The sequence below is a fragment of the Telmatherina bonti genome, assembly GCF_933228915.1.
Source record: "Telmatherina bonti genome assembly, chromosome: 3".
NCBI classification, from domain to species: Eukaryota; Metazoa; Chordata; class Actinopteri; order Atheriniformes; family Telmatherinidae; genus Telmatherina; species Telmatherina bonti.
The window spans coordinates 8,201,162-8,215,308 of record NC_136621.1 but is presented as its reverse complement, the minus strand read 5'-3'; the positions used below and the strand labels follow the sequence as shown (position 1 = coordinate 8,215,308).

The following is a 14,147-nucleotide window of genomic DNA, read 5'->3' as shown; positions in this document are numbered from 1 at the left end:
AAAGAGTCTTGGAATAAACACGATATTTTGTGCCCGGATTATAAATCTCCTGGAAAATTAGATCACCTAGATCAGGGGTCGGCAACCTGCGGCTCGTTAGCGCTGCCCTGGCTCCCTGGAGCTTTTTCAAAAATGTTTAAAAAAATGGAAAAAGATGGGGGAGGGATATATTTTTTTGTTTTGATATAGTTCTGTAGGAGGACAAACATGACACAAACATTCTTAACGTTTTCCAGCGCTGTAAAAATGTGTAGAATAAATATTAAATTTTAACATTTCTGTCAAGGAAGATTTGCGTCATAGCCTGCGACACACATAGCCTATCAGCAGCGCGGGATGCCAGGCAGGTGTTTGTTGTAAACATAACCGGCGGCTGTGTGATGGGACATGGATCCCAAAGGGAAAAAGAAAAACAGAGGAGAACAGAGGATTCAACGTTTCTTGGACTGCATTTGCATTCATTGCCAATGCGGAAGGATTGCCTGAATGTTTGCTCTGTAGCGAGAAGTTGTCAAATAACAAAAAGAGTCATGTGGAAAGACATTTCCAGGGAAAGCATGCTACATTTGCAGCCAGTACCCAGTTGGGAGTGACACAAAAAGTACGATTGCATTACTTCTGGAGAAATTAGAGAAGCGCAAAAATAGATTTAAGTGGATTGCATCTCTAAACTCCACTACTGCTGCAAGTTTTGTTGCAACCCGGGAGATAAAGCGTGGAAAACCGTTCACAGATGGTGACTACATGAAGGACTCAGTCATCAGCATATCAGAACACGTATTTCCAGACTTCAGAAACAAAACTGAGATCATACAGAAAATCAAAGACATGCCCCTCTCCGCTAAGACAGTGAAAGAAAAGGGCCATTTAAATGGCGGGCAACATCACTGATCCGCAAATCAAGGACATTAATTCAGCACAAGTTACATCTTACATGTTTAGAAGCTGACCAGTGATGTCCGACAACAGAAGTCACATTAAACGGGTAAGAACATAATCCTTCATAGACACAGACTGAGTAACAAAGTGGATGTTTTTTATAAAATTATTTCTGATTTTTGTCAGTATATATTTGGAATGACAATTGGTAATGGTGCTTAGGTCGGAGGATAGCTCGTTGGTTGCGTGTCTAAAGAGAAGAGGATGCTGCTGCGATTTACCCTTGCACTGACTTGCTTGACAGAAATCAAACTGTATTCATTTGATTTGATATACTTTACCTTTTTTTTTTTTTAAAAAGGCTGCTGGTTTATTTTTTATAAATGCAGGCTGCGTTTTATTGCGCTCTGTTACCCAGATAAGGGGCACGTTATGCACATTCCATTTTGTTGGTTTATTCAAATTCTTAAAAATAAAAATGACATTAAAAAAAAATCAGATTTCGTTATTGCACTGTTTTAATTTGATCACTGCAACGAAACATAATTCATTAATATTGTAATGAAGTTAAACGTGGCGGCATCGTACAACAGTGTAGTCACGTGGTGCGTCATTCTCTACAGGATGTGCAGCGGGGAAAATAAACATTTTATCATTAAGGCTCATTATGTATTTGTAGCCAACTTAGTCATTTTGATAGTAGGCTAATATAGCTAATATAGATACATAAAGCATGTGTTGCCTTCATGATAAGGCTTATATAAGGCTTTTAATTTTTTGCAGCTCCAGACATCTTTGTTTTTTGGTCCAATATGGCTCTTTCAACATTTTGGGTTGCCGACCCCTGACCTAGATTAACCCACACAGTTAAAAAAACACTACCATTCCTGAGAAATTACTGAAAATATATGTTATGCTTCTCTGGGACATGGATCAACTATCACTTTTATTGGTTAAAATCAAAATTAGCTAATAAATTACCACAATAGTGACACCATTTCTACCCACACCAGAGATAGAGCATGTTTGAGCCAAGTCTAGTACTTTAATACTTAACAAACAACGAGGATATGAAGAAAATGAATTCTCTCATTCTTGAATTTACATTTCCCTGAGTGTACCTCTTCCTGTACATCAACTCTCCAGTGAGGCCAGGCTTGGAGTCCAGTGCTCTTGGCTCACTATCACTGTTGGATGATAAGTAAGCAGCATGCCCTTTGTCCAGCTGTGGTAGTCCTATTCTGGGCCTCTCTTTTGTGTTGACCAGCTCCTGAATTAAGTACAGAGGATAAGATTAATATTTCTGGACAATGCTCACCTTTTCCCAAATGTTTAGGACTGGTTTGCTTGCAATAAGGCAAGAAGATGACAAGCCACACATGTGCCTGTTATCTGTTAATCATCGTGATCATGAGCCAAATTGCCACAATATAAGTGGTAGAAATTAAAAAAAAACGAAACAAAAAAAACAATTGGACAAAAACTGGTTACCTCCAAAGTAGAAAGATGTCAGCACAGATATACTGGGCGCACGCACGCACGCACGCTACAAAGCAACTCATGCATTGATATGATTAATGACCAATAACATGCAACACAGTAGGGGATAAATGAAGCACGGATGACAAATGATACATGCTAATATGCTAGCACAGGCAGATACATAAAGACAACAAGCGGTTGCAAGCTGTTAGTTAAAGCAGCAATTAGAAGAAGACTGGGGAGAGAGGCTATTGCGATTTGCATGGCAGCCCAGACAAGGACAGAGGGCAGTTGAGGTTGAGGGGAAGCAGGCATGGATAAGTCTGCTGACCTGATGGGGCTTGGCTGGAGCACCACCAGGAGGTCCACTGGACCCCCTCTTGGGGCTGTAGGGCCTCTCAGGCACTTGGACAGGGGAGTGGCATGGGCGGGTTGCCCGCCGAGGCCTCCTGGGTGACCTCGGCTTCTCCAGGGGAAGAAAAGAGTAGCAGGATATGGATGGGGGAGGGATGAATACTGAATCCTCGGTTTGGCAGGTAAGGGGATGAGACTGAGGTAAGTAAGAGGGCTGAGACTGGAGTTCAATCTCAGCATTTGCACCGCCTTTGGGCCTTGGAGAAAAGGAAAGGCTGATTCGATGCCCAAACACATCCTCATTTTCCATTCGCTTGCGGGCTCGTGCCGCTGCCTCAGGGCTGCCAAAACGGAGGACCGCTGTGCCCTGGGACATGCCAAGCACCTTGCCACCACAGTTGTCTGACAGGCGGCGGAGCCTGAGCTTCACTGCGTTCCGCAGGCTCTTATCACAGATGACAGGGAGGTTGTGCACATAGAGGAGGTTGAAACTGGGCTGAGAAAGGGGAGGAAGAGACATTGTGCCTTTCTGGTTTGTATTACTTTCACTTTAAACAAAATCTTTAAAATAAATAAATAAATAAAATAATTCACTTTAAAAAAAATTTTTTAAAAATTGTTAATTAAATTCTACATACAATATTCCACAACGATACAGCAATAACACACATTCATTTTTTTTTTTTTTTTGATGGCTAACATGAAAAGCCTAACATACAGCTTCCGGCCAGCAAGACAGGAGTAAAATTTCTCATGGTTCTAACCATGGACTTACCGCCATGATCTGACTACCCAGCTACATAGCAGCTGGGGGATGAATGGGCTTAATCAGGGAAGCTGGTGATTATTATGAGTTAAAACCAGCTTTCTTTTCAAAATAGATGTAAAATCAACAATCTGTGTAGTAACAGATCCATCTGACATATAAAACAAAGTAGCTTCTACCTTAATGTCTTTCAAAAGCAGCGCAGTCCTTTCAACTGATTAAAAAACATCATTTGACCACAACTTCCAAAGAGAAGAGAGCAGAAGACACCAGAAACAGTTTTTTTCCCCAAATTATAATGCCCCAACAGTTAAACTTTATGTCAAATTTTCCTATTTACTTGTGTTTAATTCAGGTTGTGAGGCAATTATCAGTAAGCATCTTGCCTGCACAATGCAAGGTTTAGCTTGCTCCCAGTTTTAAAGATTGAGGAAGATTTCTGACAAATGAGTCAAGCAAACAGCTGCTTGGTTTAGGAACAACAAAAGTGGACTTCCTTGCTATATAAAAACTTAATGATCAATTTGTTTTTTGTGAAGACTTCAACATTTATTTAAAAAACAAAAACAAAAACAAAAAAAACCTTCTCAACTTGTTTCAAACTTGTTTTTCTACAAGAATGTGTTTGGCAACATGGAACATGTAGCACTTTTGCTCTGCCATTGTGCAAAACAGTGTTCTAGTTGTCGGGGGGGGGGGGGGGGGGGGGATGATGAACAAAGATTACTACCCCAATGCAAGAATTAAAAGAGTCTTAAAAAAAAAGAATATTTAAAAAAAAAAAAAAAAAAAGCAAAAAAAAAATCTTAGAAAGCTGAACCTATCTCAGCCTCTAGGAGGGTCCACAATGCAATTTTTTTCTGTGTTATTCTGCACAGCAGTTTGTACTTACCTTATTTAAGTCAACATAAATTTAAAAATAACTAAATAAATGAACTATAAAAAAAGAACTTAGGCCTCAGTATGAGAATATGAGTGGCTTACCTGGGCTTTGATCAGCATTTGTGGTGGCAGATCAGCTGTGATCTCCTGAAAGGCCACATGGAGCTGAGCATGCTGCAGAAGAGCTGAAGACGTATGGTTGCCATGGACTAGAATTACTTGGAAACCATGGCGATGACGCAAGTCACTCAACTCACTTGCAAAATTCACATCCGCTGTTAGCAATGAAAATAAAACGGGACATTTTAAACCCAGGAATACATACAGATCCGGCTGTAATCAAATGTAGTTCATCTTACAAACTCACATGATACTAGAACGACAGTTGCAGGTGCAGTGTGTGTCTCAGCGAACCGTCGGAGGCTCTGACGAAGCTTATCATCCGCAGCATTTTTGGATGTGGCATTAATGTGTGCAACAGTGACCTGATAAAAAAAAAAAAATAAAAAAATAAACTGACTTGTGTAACTTTTCCTATACAGCGCTAATTTGATACGGTTGCCAAAGTGAGAACTATAAAAGTAAAACCAAGTCTTTCAAACAAACTTAAACCCATTTAAAGTTCTGCATATACCACAATCTAGGGAAATTGTTAAATACCTTTATTTTATTTTATTTATTTATTTTTTTATACCTGGCAGTTGTTGAGCTCCTCAATGACAGCTTTGCTCTCCTTGCTGATATCACAGACACATATGAATTCTGCTTCACGATGTCCTTGGAAGAAACGGCTGCGGATACGCTGGACCACAGCTCCTGCAGAGCGTCCACTGGGTACATTGCAGTTTTCTATGTCCCAAAATACGCCTACGGGAGGGATGTTCTCAGGACCACTACTCTCCAGAGAACCTTATAACACAACAGTTTAAAAAACATCAAAACAACCTGATCAGTATCACAGAAACTACTTGACTTAAAATGTAGTAAACCAAACATAAAGACATGTGAAAAGTAAAAACTGAATTTTAAAAGTTCACTAACCATACTTATGTCCAGTATTGCTGAGCTTGTTGGATGACACAATGCCATTACCATTTGAGGATGTGCCACAGCCATTACAAATAGGTGTAGGGATGGAAGCAGTCTGGGTGATAGAAACATTGGGCCATGCCTTATCGGGCCCTGTAGTCAGACTATTCACAGGCTGCAAATAAGGAAAACGACTTAAAGATCAAGAGATAGAATCCCACATAACATATATAAGTATTGCTCTAATTACATAACCAGAGTTAATCTATGTAGTTCTGTCTTTAGTGGGTACAAGATACAGTTAACTACACATTTATGAGGCAGACAGACACATTCAAAGAAAAGCATTGTGAATGAAAAATTCCACCAACCTTCAATGAGCATTCCTGGCAGTGTGGCCCCTTCATACAAACCGTGCGTTCTATATTCAGGTGCACAGGATTAGAGCAAAAGTGTGCTGGAGTGGCTGAAGTAGAAATACTGGTAGTAGTTGGGTGATCACTGTGCATATTTCTCTGGGATCTTCTGGGTGACGGGTTGCAGTCCACACAAAAGGTGTAAAAGCCAGAAGAGACCAAGCAAGAGGCATCCAAAGGTGCAGGTAGAGCAGAGGAAACGGAGGAACCCAGGGAAGGTGAAGACGGAAAGAGGCTGGACTGACTGCATGAAAGAGGCTCAACGGAGCAGGTTTGTAGAGGTCCTGAGCAGCAGGGATGGTAGGGTTGTGATAAAAGAGGCTGAGAGGTAGCAACAGAAGAAGGCAGGCAAGGTTTACAACCAAAACTATGCAAGGAATCAGGACTGTCAACTCCAGTGCCAAAGCTTAGGTTAGGATTACACTGATGCACAAATGAGGCTACAGAGCAAGTCCCAGACCTGCAACTACTGCTGCTACTGATAGGTGTAGCTAGAGGGCCAGGGGCCGTATGATGTGAAAGAAGACCAGTAATGCTGCTACTGCTCCCTACACCTCTTTCACCCAGCAACCCATAGCCATCTGTGAAGCAATAGTCACAGTGGGTACAAATGCTTACTTTGGGAAAAGCCCCTTCTTGCTGTTGTTGGCGGGAGTCTTGTAAAAGCTGAGAAGGAGGCAGCAAGCAAGGAGGAGGCAGAGGGGCCAGAGAAGAGGACTGGGATAACTGGGAGGGCAAAGTGTGGTGTGGAGGAGGAGGGACATCCTTTAGTTCCAGTACTGCCATTCTGTTGTCCATGTAGCTGATCTAAAAAGGTATATATTAAAAAAACAGGATTAAAAAAAAAAAAAAAAAGTGTTAGTCTGGTAGAAAAAAAAATTAAACACTGCAAAGACACTGAACCGTGTCACACTAGTCATGTGTATGTATGGAGTATGGAGCTGCCACGTGATGGATAAAACAAAGTAAATAAAAGTAAATGGTACTTCCATAGAGTAACTTGCAATGGAAAGCAGCACTGGGATGTTCTAAATAATGCAGACGAGGGAAATATTTGCACATTACATTCCTGATGAGTCTTAAATTCCTTCCGAAGGCATTTAAAACCCGTTTTTTTTTGGTGAAGTCTTACTGTGATCAGATCATTCAGAACACATGTCCAGGTTCAAACAGCCTCACATTACGTCCCATTTTAAGTTTTTATTTAATGTTCAGAGGAGCCCATTATGTGTCAATGCCTTTTAATCAACAGACCATTTAAATTGAATACATTTATCAAGATTTTATTTTTTTGTTGAAATATACTTTAACTACAAAACAGATTTCATAAATGTTAAAAGTGAAGCATGTTAGCAGTATTTGTACAACAAAAACCTGTTAAAACAATGGACTGTAGAACTTGCAAACAAAACTTTACACACATGCTCAAAGAATTTACCCGAAATATTCTAATTTTACTGTTGGAGTCTTAAATATTCAGTCTTGGTCCTTTAAATATGTGTATAGACGCTTCAAATATCCACAGATGCATGAATACCTACACCTTTATTTGTCTGCTGAGCTGATGTAGTTTCGTTTGAGGAGAAGCAGTTTTTGAGTTTCCATGGCAGGGCCGAGGCCTCTGTTTTGGAGTTACTGCGCCACGGGATAGATGTGGAATTGCACGTGGAGTTATCCTTTCCTGCTCCTTCCATCATACAAACCACGGGGGTCTATCACCAAACCTTCATCTGTCGTCTCTCTCATCCTTCCCTATACAAAGTAAAGACAGCCATAGGTCAACTAAGTTCTTCAGTATTACACGGAAAAGTGGGCGTCATTGTAGCTCTTATTGACTTGTTTTATAACCGTGTGGCAGTAAAACTCTTCCTGCTCTGTGGCCAACTTTATAACAACAGAGTAGTTCCGATACTGAAAGCGTTTACGAAACACAGCTGAGGTTTTAATGTTTAGTGTTCTAGCTAGGCTAGGTTTTACCAAAGAAAGCCACGAAAACCTGAGAATTAGTTAGCAACCAGCTAGTTAAGGTTGTCGTTGCTTTGTTTGTTTGTTTCTTCCCCTAACTTTGTTAATATCTGTTTTAGCATGATAACTGTGCCTGCTAAGTGAAGTGAGCCATTTAAAAAGGTTAACATTATCCGCAAGTAGCGTTTATTTATTATTATTTTGCTAACAACACAATCCCTTTAGCTCGAAAAACCATATACAAAGGCACACAGCTGCTACCTTACGCAGCCATTAAATACGGTCACGGTAACATAATTATTTGGTGGTAATGTGTAAAATTCTTAAGGTTATAAATGTAGCTGTCTACCTGCTACGGTCTCCTCTTCACATCTTCCTCACTTCCTTTTAGTCTGACTCCTTAGGAACGCGCACATTTTTGTAAGCGACTGCTGCCAGAAAGTAGAATCAGCTGACGTAAATTACATCGTTTGCTACGACTTTAGTAAAGCGAGAAAAGCAATATAGAACTAACAATGTGCATTATTTTCAATAGACAACAAAGTAATAAAAATAAGATAATATAATGACAGATAATGCATTTACAATTCGTTTTGGGAAGCAACAGCCAAAGTAATCGGAATGATGCGACCAGATTACAGCTTCCAAGTGACTTTCGTCCCAGTTACAGTGATTAGGGTACAAGCTCACAGTTTAATTACATTTAGTAATGTAGCAATAAAGAAAGACAAATAGAGTAACCCAGAGAAAGTATTTTACCATTTTTCAAAATCATGCAAATTATTATAGAAGTATTTGTATGTCAGCGTATGTGTCAAAGATCTAATAAACCTCTCATATTGGTAGGATTTTTAGTATTAAAAATAAATTTAAAAATGATCCCATTTACTGTAAAATTTGCACACAGTCTGTTAGAAGTTGTTTCATTTAACAACATGCAATGTGACTCCATCAATTTTCTAAACCATCATTTTCTAGTTTTATATAGATTGAAAATTTTAGGCAGTTATCCCAAAACATAAAGAAATAAACCCCGCATTGTTATGTGCTTTAAACAGGAAAGCAGCGTCATCTAGTGGTTGGTCGTGACCCGTCCGCTGATGTCTTGGGGTTCAGTAACAACGGGACAGCAGGTGCAACGATTACTGTAAACAGGAGAAGACAAACAATATTTTACCCGTGCGTTTTATACATTGTCAACATTTCCGCTGCTACATCTCAGACAAAGTTGTCGGTAAAGTAAAAAAAAAAAAAAAAAAAAAAAAAGACGCCGCTGCCTCTACACCGATCCGTCTTTTTGTTCCCGTCTGCCATGGCGATAGCCACCGTAGCCACAGAGTATGTCTTTTCCGATTTTTTATTAAAGGATTCCACAGAGACGAAGTACAAAGGGCTGCGTCTGGATCGAGCGGTGGACAAGATAGTCACGTTTGTGGCGGTGGGACTACCTTTATTTCTCATCTCGCTCGCTTTCGCTCAAGAGGTGTCAGTAGGTGGGTTGCATTCTGGACATCTTCTGGTTTATCATGTGGAAAAAAGCAAGTAAGCTTGTTATAACTCAATTTAACTTGGATGCCGTGGAAGGCGAAGCGCTTGGATGTTATCTACAGGAGGAGTGAGAAGTGGAGAAGGTGCGGTTTCAGTCTCCACCCTTTTCACGCCTGGACATGATGCGCACAAACCACAGCTGCTGCTTATTATAGAAACTCTTCTGCTCACAACCCAACTGATGGTATACTGAGCTGTTGTGCAAAGATAAGGAGCATACATCACACAAAAACTACTGCAAAAATTCTTCATGGCTCTTAGTACTATAACCGGAAAATGTTGATCAACATTTCACAAACTTGGACGACACTGGTGGTGGTGTATAAAGCAAGGCCCAACTAGACCCTACATGTTCATATTTCTATGATTCTGGCTGCAGAAAAGTTTATGAGCACATAGGAGTAAGGAGACATGAAAAATCTTGTGAAATTACTGGAAGGGTGGTGGGAATGCTGGTAGTTTAATGCACACACAACATGAGTTTAAACTGAATGACTTAATGAAAGCTGATGTGGTTGTTTTTCAACTACTAAACATCTGCACGTTTCTAAAACCTTTAGATGGAGACTCATTGTGGATATATTGAATTGTTATTGTACCCTCAGTTGGGGATGGCCAAACACAAATCAGGCCATGAAGCCAGACAACAGGTTTTGTGTTCATTTTTTTCCCAGAATTGTTAAGATGCCTACATTTCCTAATCTTAACTTTTGTTTCCTTACACAGGTACCCAGATCAGCTGCTTTGCTCCCACTAACTTTTCCTGGAGACAAGCTGCGTATGTTGACTCTTTTTGTTGGGCTGCAGTGCAGCAACAAGCTGACAGCTCCCCACTATGGCTGCACAAGGTACAAATTTGAAGGGCTATTGGCTTCTATGAGACACCAACAAATGTATGGAAGTACTGCAACAGTACCAGATAAATCTGTAAAGATGCATGTGATAGATACAAGTCTGGGAGAATCAAATTCGGGACACAGTCGAGTACAATCCAGGGAAAATTAGATTGATCAAAAAGTAGAGACCAAGCACACGTATAAGACTAATCCAGGAATGAACTACACATGCAGGTAATAAACAGCTCATTCACAAACAGATCAGGAATGACGTAGAACTGACATTTTGGTAGAGAAAAACAAAAACCATCCATCCTTTTTCTGCCAGTTATCCAAGAGCGGCTCAAAGGGCCACAATCTTGGTAGAGAAGACTCCCCATTACGTCTCCTTCTGTGTGAAGGTGCAGGTGCTACAAGCTCCTCCTGGAAGACTGAGCACAGCAGGCTGGTATAACATCTGCATCACTGTGGAAACCGCCCCAATCTTCCACACTGTTTTTTAAACCACCCATCCTTTTCCATGTGAGGAAAAAGAACAGCAGAAACTGGGGATTACGTAGTGAGTGATGGCTGATTACAGTCAGGTATGGATGGCAGTGGAAACAGGTGAAACAGATGTGAAGCAAAGAAACAGAAGTGAGCAAAGGCAAAATAAAACTAAAAGTGAATGCAAAGCCAGTTTAACTGTGTAACAAATATCAGATTTCCCTTCTTTTTAAAAAACTCAAAATTGCCTAAATGTATGAATGTGGGTTGAATCTCAGCTGGGATCCTTCCTGGTTAATATTTGGACTTTCTCTGGGTATTCCAGCTTCTGTCACCATCCATGCATATCAAGCAATTGAACGAAGAGAATTCGTGGTTGTTCAAAACTGAAATCCTTATTTGACAAATGTAAGCCCTAGATATGGTTTCTTTCTTCAACCTGGAAGTAGAAAATGTGATATTTCTACAAATCAAAGATGGGCTTCTTTTTTCTTTAACATATTCCTGTGTTCTGTTTCCTCTGACTTTCTCAGTTCTTTCCATACATCCTGCTTTCTTTGGCCATCCTCATGTACATCCCTACCTTGCTGTGGCGTTTCACTGTGGCTCCTCACCTCTCCTCTGACCTCAGCTTCATCATGGAGGAGCTGGACCGCTTTTATAATCGTGCTATTAAACTAGCCAAGAATCTGGCTTCATTAGATGGAAAGGATACATCTGAAGTCACCCAAAGGTAAATCACAGACATTTATAAATAATGTGATTCTGCTAAATAAAGAGACTGAAGCAACAAATGCAGGATATTTGTAATCTTAAGCAGTGGTGTTTGCTTAAGTGGTCCCCCGAGAAGTACGTATACTCTAAATTTTTTGCCCTTGTTTTAAAAAACAAAACAAACAAAAAGAAATAGCCCAGAAAAACATTGTTTCATAAAAAGTGGCATTTAAGACTACTCTATTCAGTTTGTTCCAAAAATACATCAGTATATTTGCTCATTGTCACATAATTTCTGCTCTTTGGTTTCATGGAGAAAGAGTTATGAAATTACTAAACTGATACGGCCACATAGAGCTGGTGAGAGTTAGGCTCATAACTTATGTACAAATATCTTCATAATGTCTATGCTCAAGCTAAAGTTAATGCAGCTGATGGCTAACTGCACCAGTGTAGCATCGGTAACCTTAACGGAGCTGCTAGGCAACGTAGCTACATCTGTAGGGACATTTGTTATTGTAAAATCAATATCACAGGGAGCTTAGGAGTTTTAGAAGTGGGTATAGTCTATGCTGACTGAAAAAGAAGTGGGTATACTCCGTATACCCTGGACTGCACCACTGATCTTAAGTAAGGCAGAAAGATTGGAAAGAGAAGTTGGTGAGAGGTCATTCTGACTCAAAAGATAGAATGAAGAAAAAACACCCCATTAGAAGAGGTTATCTTTAACAGCATAGTTTCAGAAATCAGGCTATGTGATAACTCAGTTCAAGTGCATTCAAGAACAAGTGAAAAAATCACATAATTACACTTTTATTACGATAGTTGACACAAGGATGATTCTTACGGCAGAAAACAGCATCTCATTGCATCTGCAAAGGAGCACAGCTTGACTTATGCCTCTTTTCCATTAGTAGCAGCTTGTCTCAACTTAACTCGCCTCGACTCGTCTCAGCTTGGTCCCGTTTCTTTTCATTACAATTTAGTACCAGGTCTAAAATGGGCGGGGTTTGTGCGAAATCGCTGTGATGTCAGTGTTGTGCACAACAAGCTTCATAACAACACAGAACCTGGAGGCAATCTGCTACTTGATCTGCAGCTCGCTGGTCGCTGACCATAAATCGTATCCATTTGTTGGAACCACTTCCAGTCTCGTCTGTTAGATCCACTCCGACCATTGTGGTCCTGCCGATAGTTACTTTTGAGCTTTTTCAGCTTCTCCCGACACTGCTGAAAACTCGGTTGCTAGCTATAGCCATTGAGTCGGAAAGCTCTTGATAGATTTTTTCATTTCGTGTCGCTCCATCTAGTTCCCTCTGTATTCTTTCCTCAGCACCTAAGCAAATAAATGTCTCCACCTCAATGTTGGATCAAGGAACAGACTTTTGTGGCAGCATTGTGGCAGCATTGCTTGTCACGTAATGTAAACAACTTGCGAGTTGGAGTAATTTTTCCAGTGATATCACTCCCTGACCTCTGATTGGCCGCACCCCTGACCAATAGCGCGGCATGCAGCCTGGCGATGTCACACACAACTCTACTCAGCTCGCTTAGGGGGCTGGGGAGTTATAAAAAAGTACCGGTTAACCGGTTCAAAAGCCGAGTGGAAAACCCTACAAACCGAGCCGAGGCAAGTTAAGCTGAGACGAGCTGATACTAATGGAAAAGGGCCACTAGTCTTTGTTGTCCTCATTGGTATCGCTAGAGAGGATATGGTGCAAGTTGGCAATGCAAGCTGTTGCACCTTCCTGCTGGAGACACCAAAACCACAAGGGAATTTTAACAAAGTGTCATGTAAACAGAAAAGATATATATTCTATTAAAATATGTGAAATGTTGGAAAACGGATTGTATAGTTTAATTACAGGCTATTTCCAGTCAAATAACTCTTGATGTGATAAACAAAATTTAACCCGATAATTTATGTCCATGTGCTTTTTTTTTTTTTTTTGCAGCACTGCTTCAGAACTGACCGAGGGATGCTTTAAATACCCTTTAGTGGAGCAGTATCTGAAAACTAAGCGCTTCTCTCGCAGCCTTGTGGTGAAGTACATGGCCTGCCAGGGTCTGACACTGCTGACCCTCCTGCTGGCAAGCCTCTTCCTCACCTACTACATCCTGCTGGCTTCTCTCACCGACGAGTTTCCGTGTGATCTGCGGACAGGTGTGCTGAAGAATGACAGTATGGTGCCATCTGCTATTCAGTGCAAGCTTGTAGCAGTGGGTGTCTTCAGGCTGCTCAGCTACGTCAACCTGGGAGTGTATGTGCTCCTCGCTCTCTTGGTGATTTATGCTGCTCTCGGACCAGCAAAGCAGAGCTCCAGCTTCCTTCGGCCATATGAAATGCTGCCTGGATTTGGTGCTTTGGGTTTGGTCAAACCTGTTTACAATGATCTCAGTATATATTTGCTGTTCTTGAGAGAGAACCTAAGTGAACTGAAGTCATATAAGTGCCTGCAGGTGGGCCTTAACATAGACACTTTCAGCCTGGTTCTGTCACTTGCTTTTTCTTTGATTTAAAATTTCCATTTCTCATTTACAGGTGCTGGAGTTGTTGCAACAGGCAGGTGGAGAGGGGTTTGACACTATGTGCTTGCTACAAACTTTGGGTCAGGTGAAGACTGATGTATTGGATAGTCAGAGGACATGCTCACGCAAGAACAACCAAGATACAAACAAGGATAAGGAGTAAATAAACTGAAGTAAGGAAAAACTTTTTTATCTGCGTTTAGATGTTGTACAATTTCATTCAAAATAAGTATATATTAGTATAATCATGTTTTCATGGCT

The 14,147-nt window shown here is 40.6% G+C and overlaps 2 protein-coding genes across 3 annotated transcripts in view; one reads left to right on the top strand and one right to left on the bottom strand.

Annotated features, from left to right (window-relative positions):
- marf1 (meiosis regulator and mRNA stability factor 1) overlaps positions 1-8,199 on the bottom strand; it is a 21,805-nt gene extending 13,606 nt beyond the window's left edge. The window contains exons 1-10 of one of the 2 annotated variants that reach the window (XM_079238200.1): positions 8,123-8,199; positions 7,350-7,560; positions 6,427-6,615; positions 5,764-6,129; positions 5,405-5,567; positions 5,058-5,272; positions 4,731-4,848; positions 4,466-4,638; positions 2,693-3,211; positions 2,001-2,149 (exon numbers count right to left, since the gene is read on the bottom strand). In XM_079238200.1, coding sequence (XP_079094326.1) covers positions 2,001-2,149; positions 2,693-3,211; positions 4,466-4,638; positions 4,731-4,848; positions 5,058-5,272; positions 5,405-5,567; positions 5,764-6,129; positions 6,427-6,615; positions 7,350-7,505 — 2,048 coding nt within the window. In that variant the 5' untranslated portion in view covers positions 7,506-7,560; positions 8,123-8,199. Of the gene's footprint in view, positions 1-2,000; positions 2,150-2,692; positions 3,212-4,465; positions 4,639-4,730; positions 4,849-5,057; positions 5,273-5,404; positions 5,568-5,763; positions 6,616-7,349; positions 7,561-8,122 lie in introns of both variants that reach the window. The other variant, XM_079238199.1, reaches the window with a different exon arrangement.
- Positions 8,200-9,085: 886 nt separating this feature from the next.
- On the top strand, positions 9,086-14,049 carry LOC306771827 (pannexin-1-like; the record flags this gene model as incomplete). The annotated part of the gene is made up of 5 exons (XM_079261146.1): positions 9,086-9,266; positions 10,048-10,169; positions 11,177-11,376; positions 13,313-13,817; positions 13,900-14,049. The coding sequence occupies 5 exons, from the start codon at positions 9,086-9,088 to the stop codon at positions 14,047-14,049; spliced, it is 1,158 nt and encodes a 385-aa protein (XP_079117272.1).
- Positions 14,050-14,147: the final 98 nt, after the last annotated feature.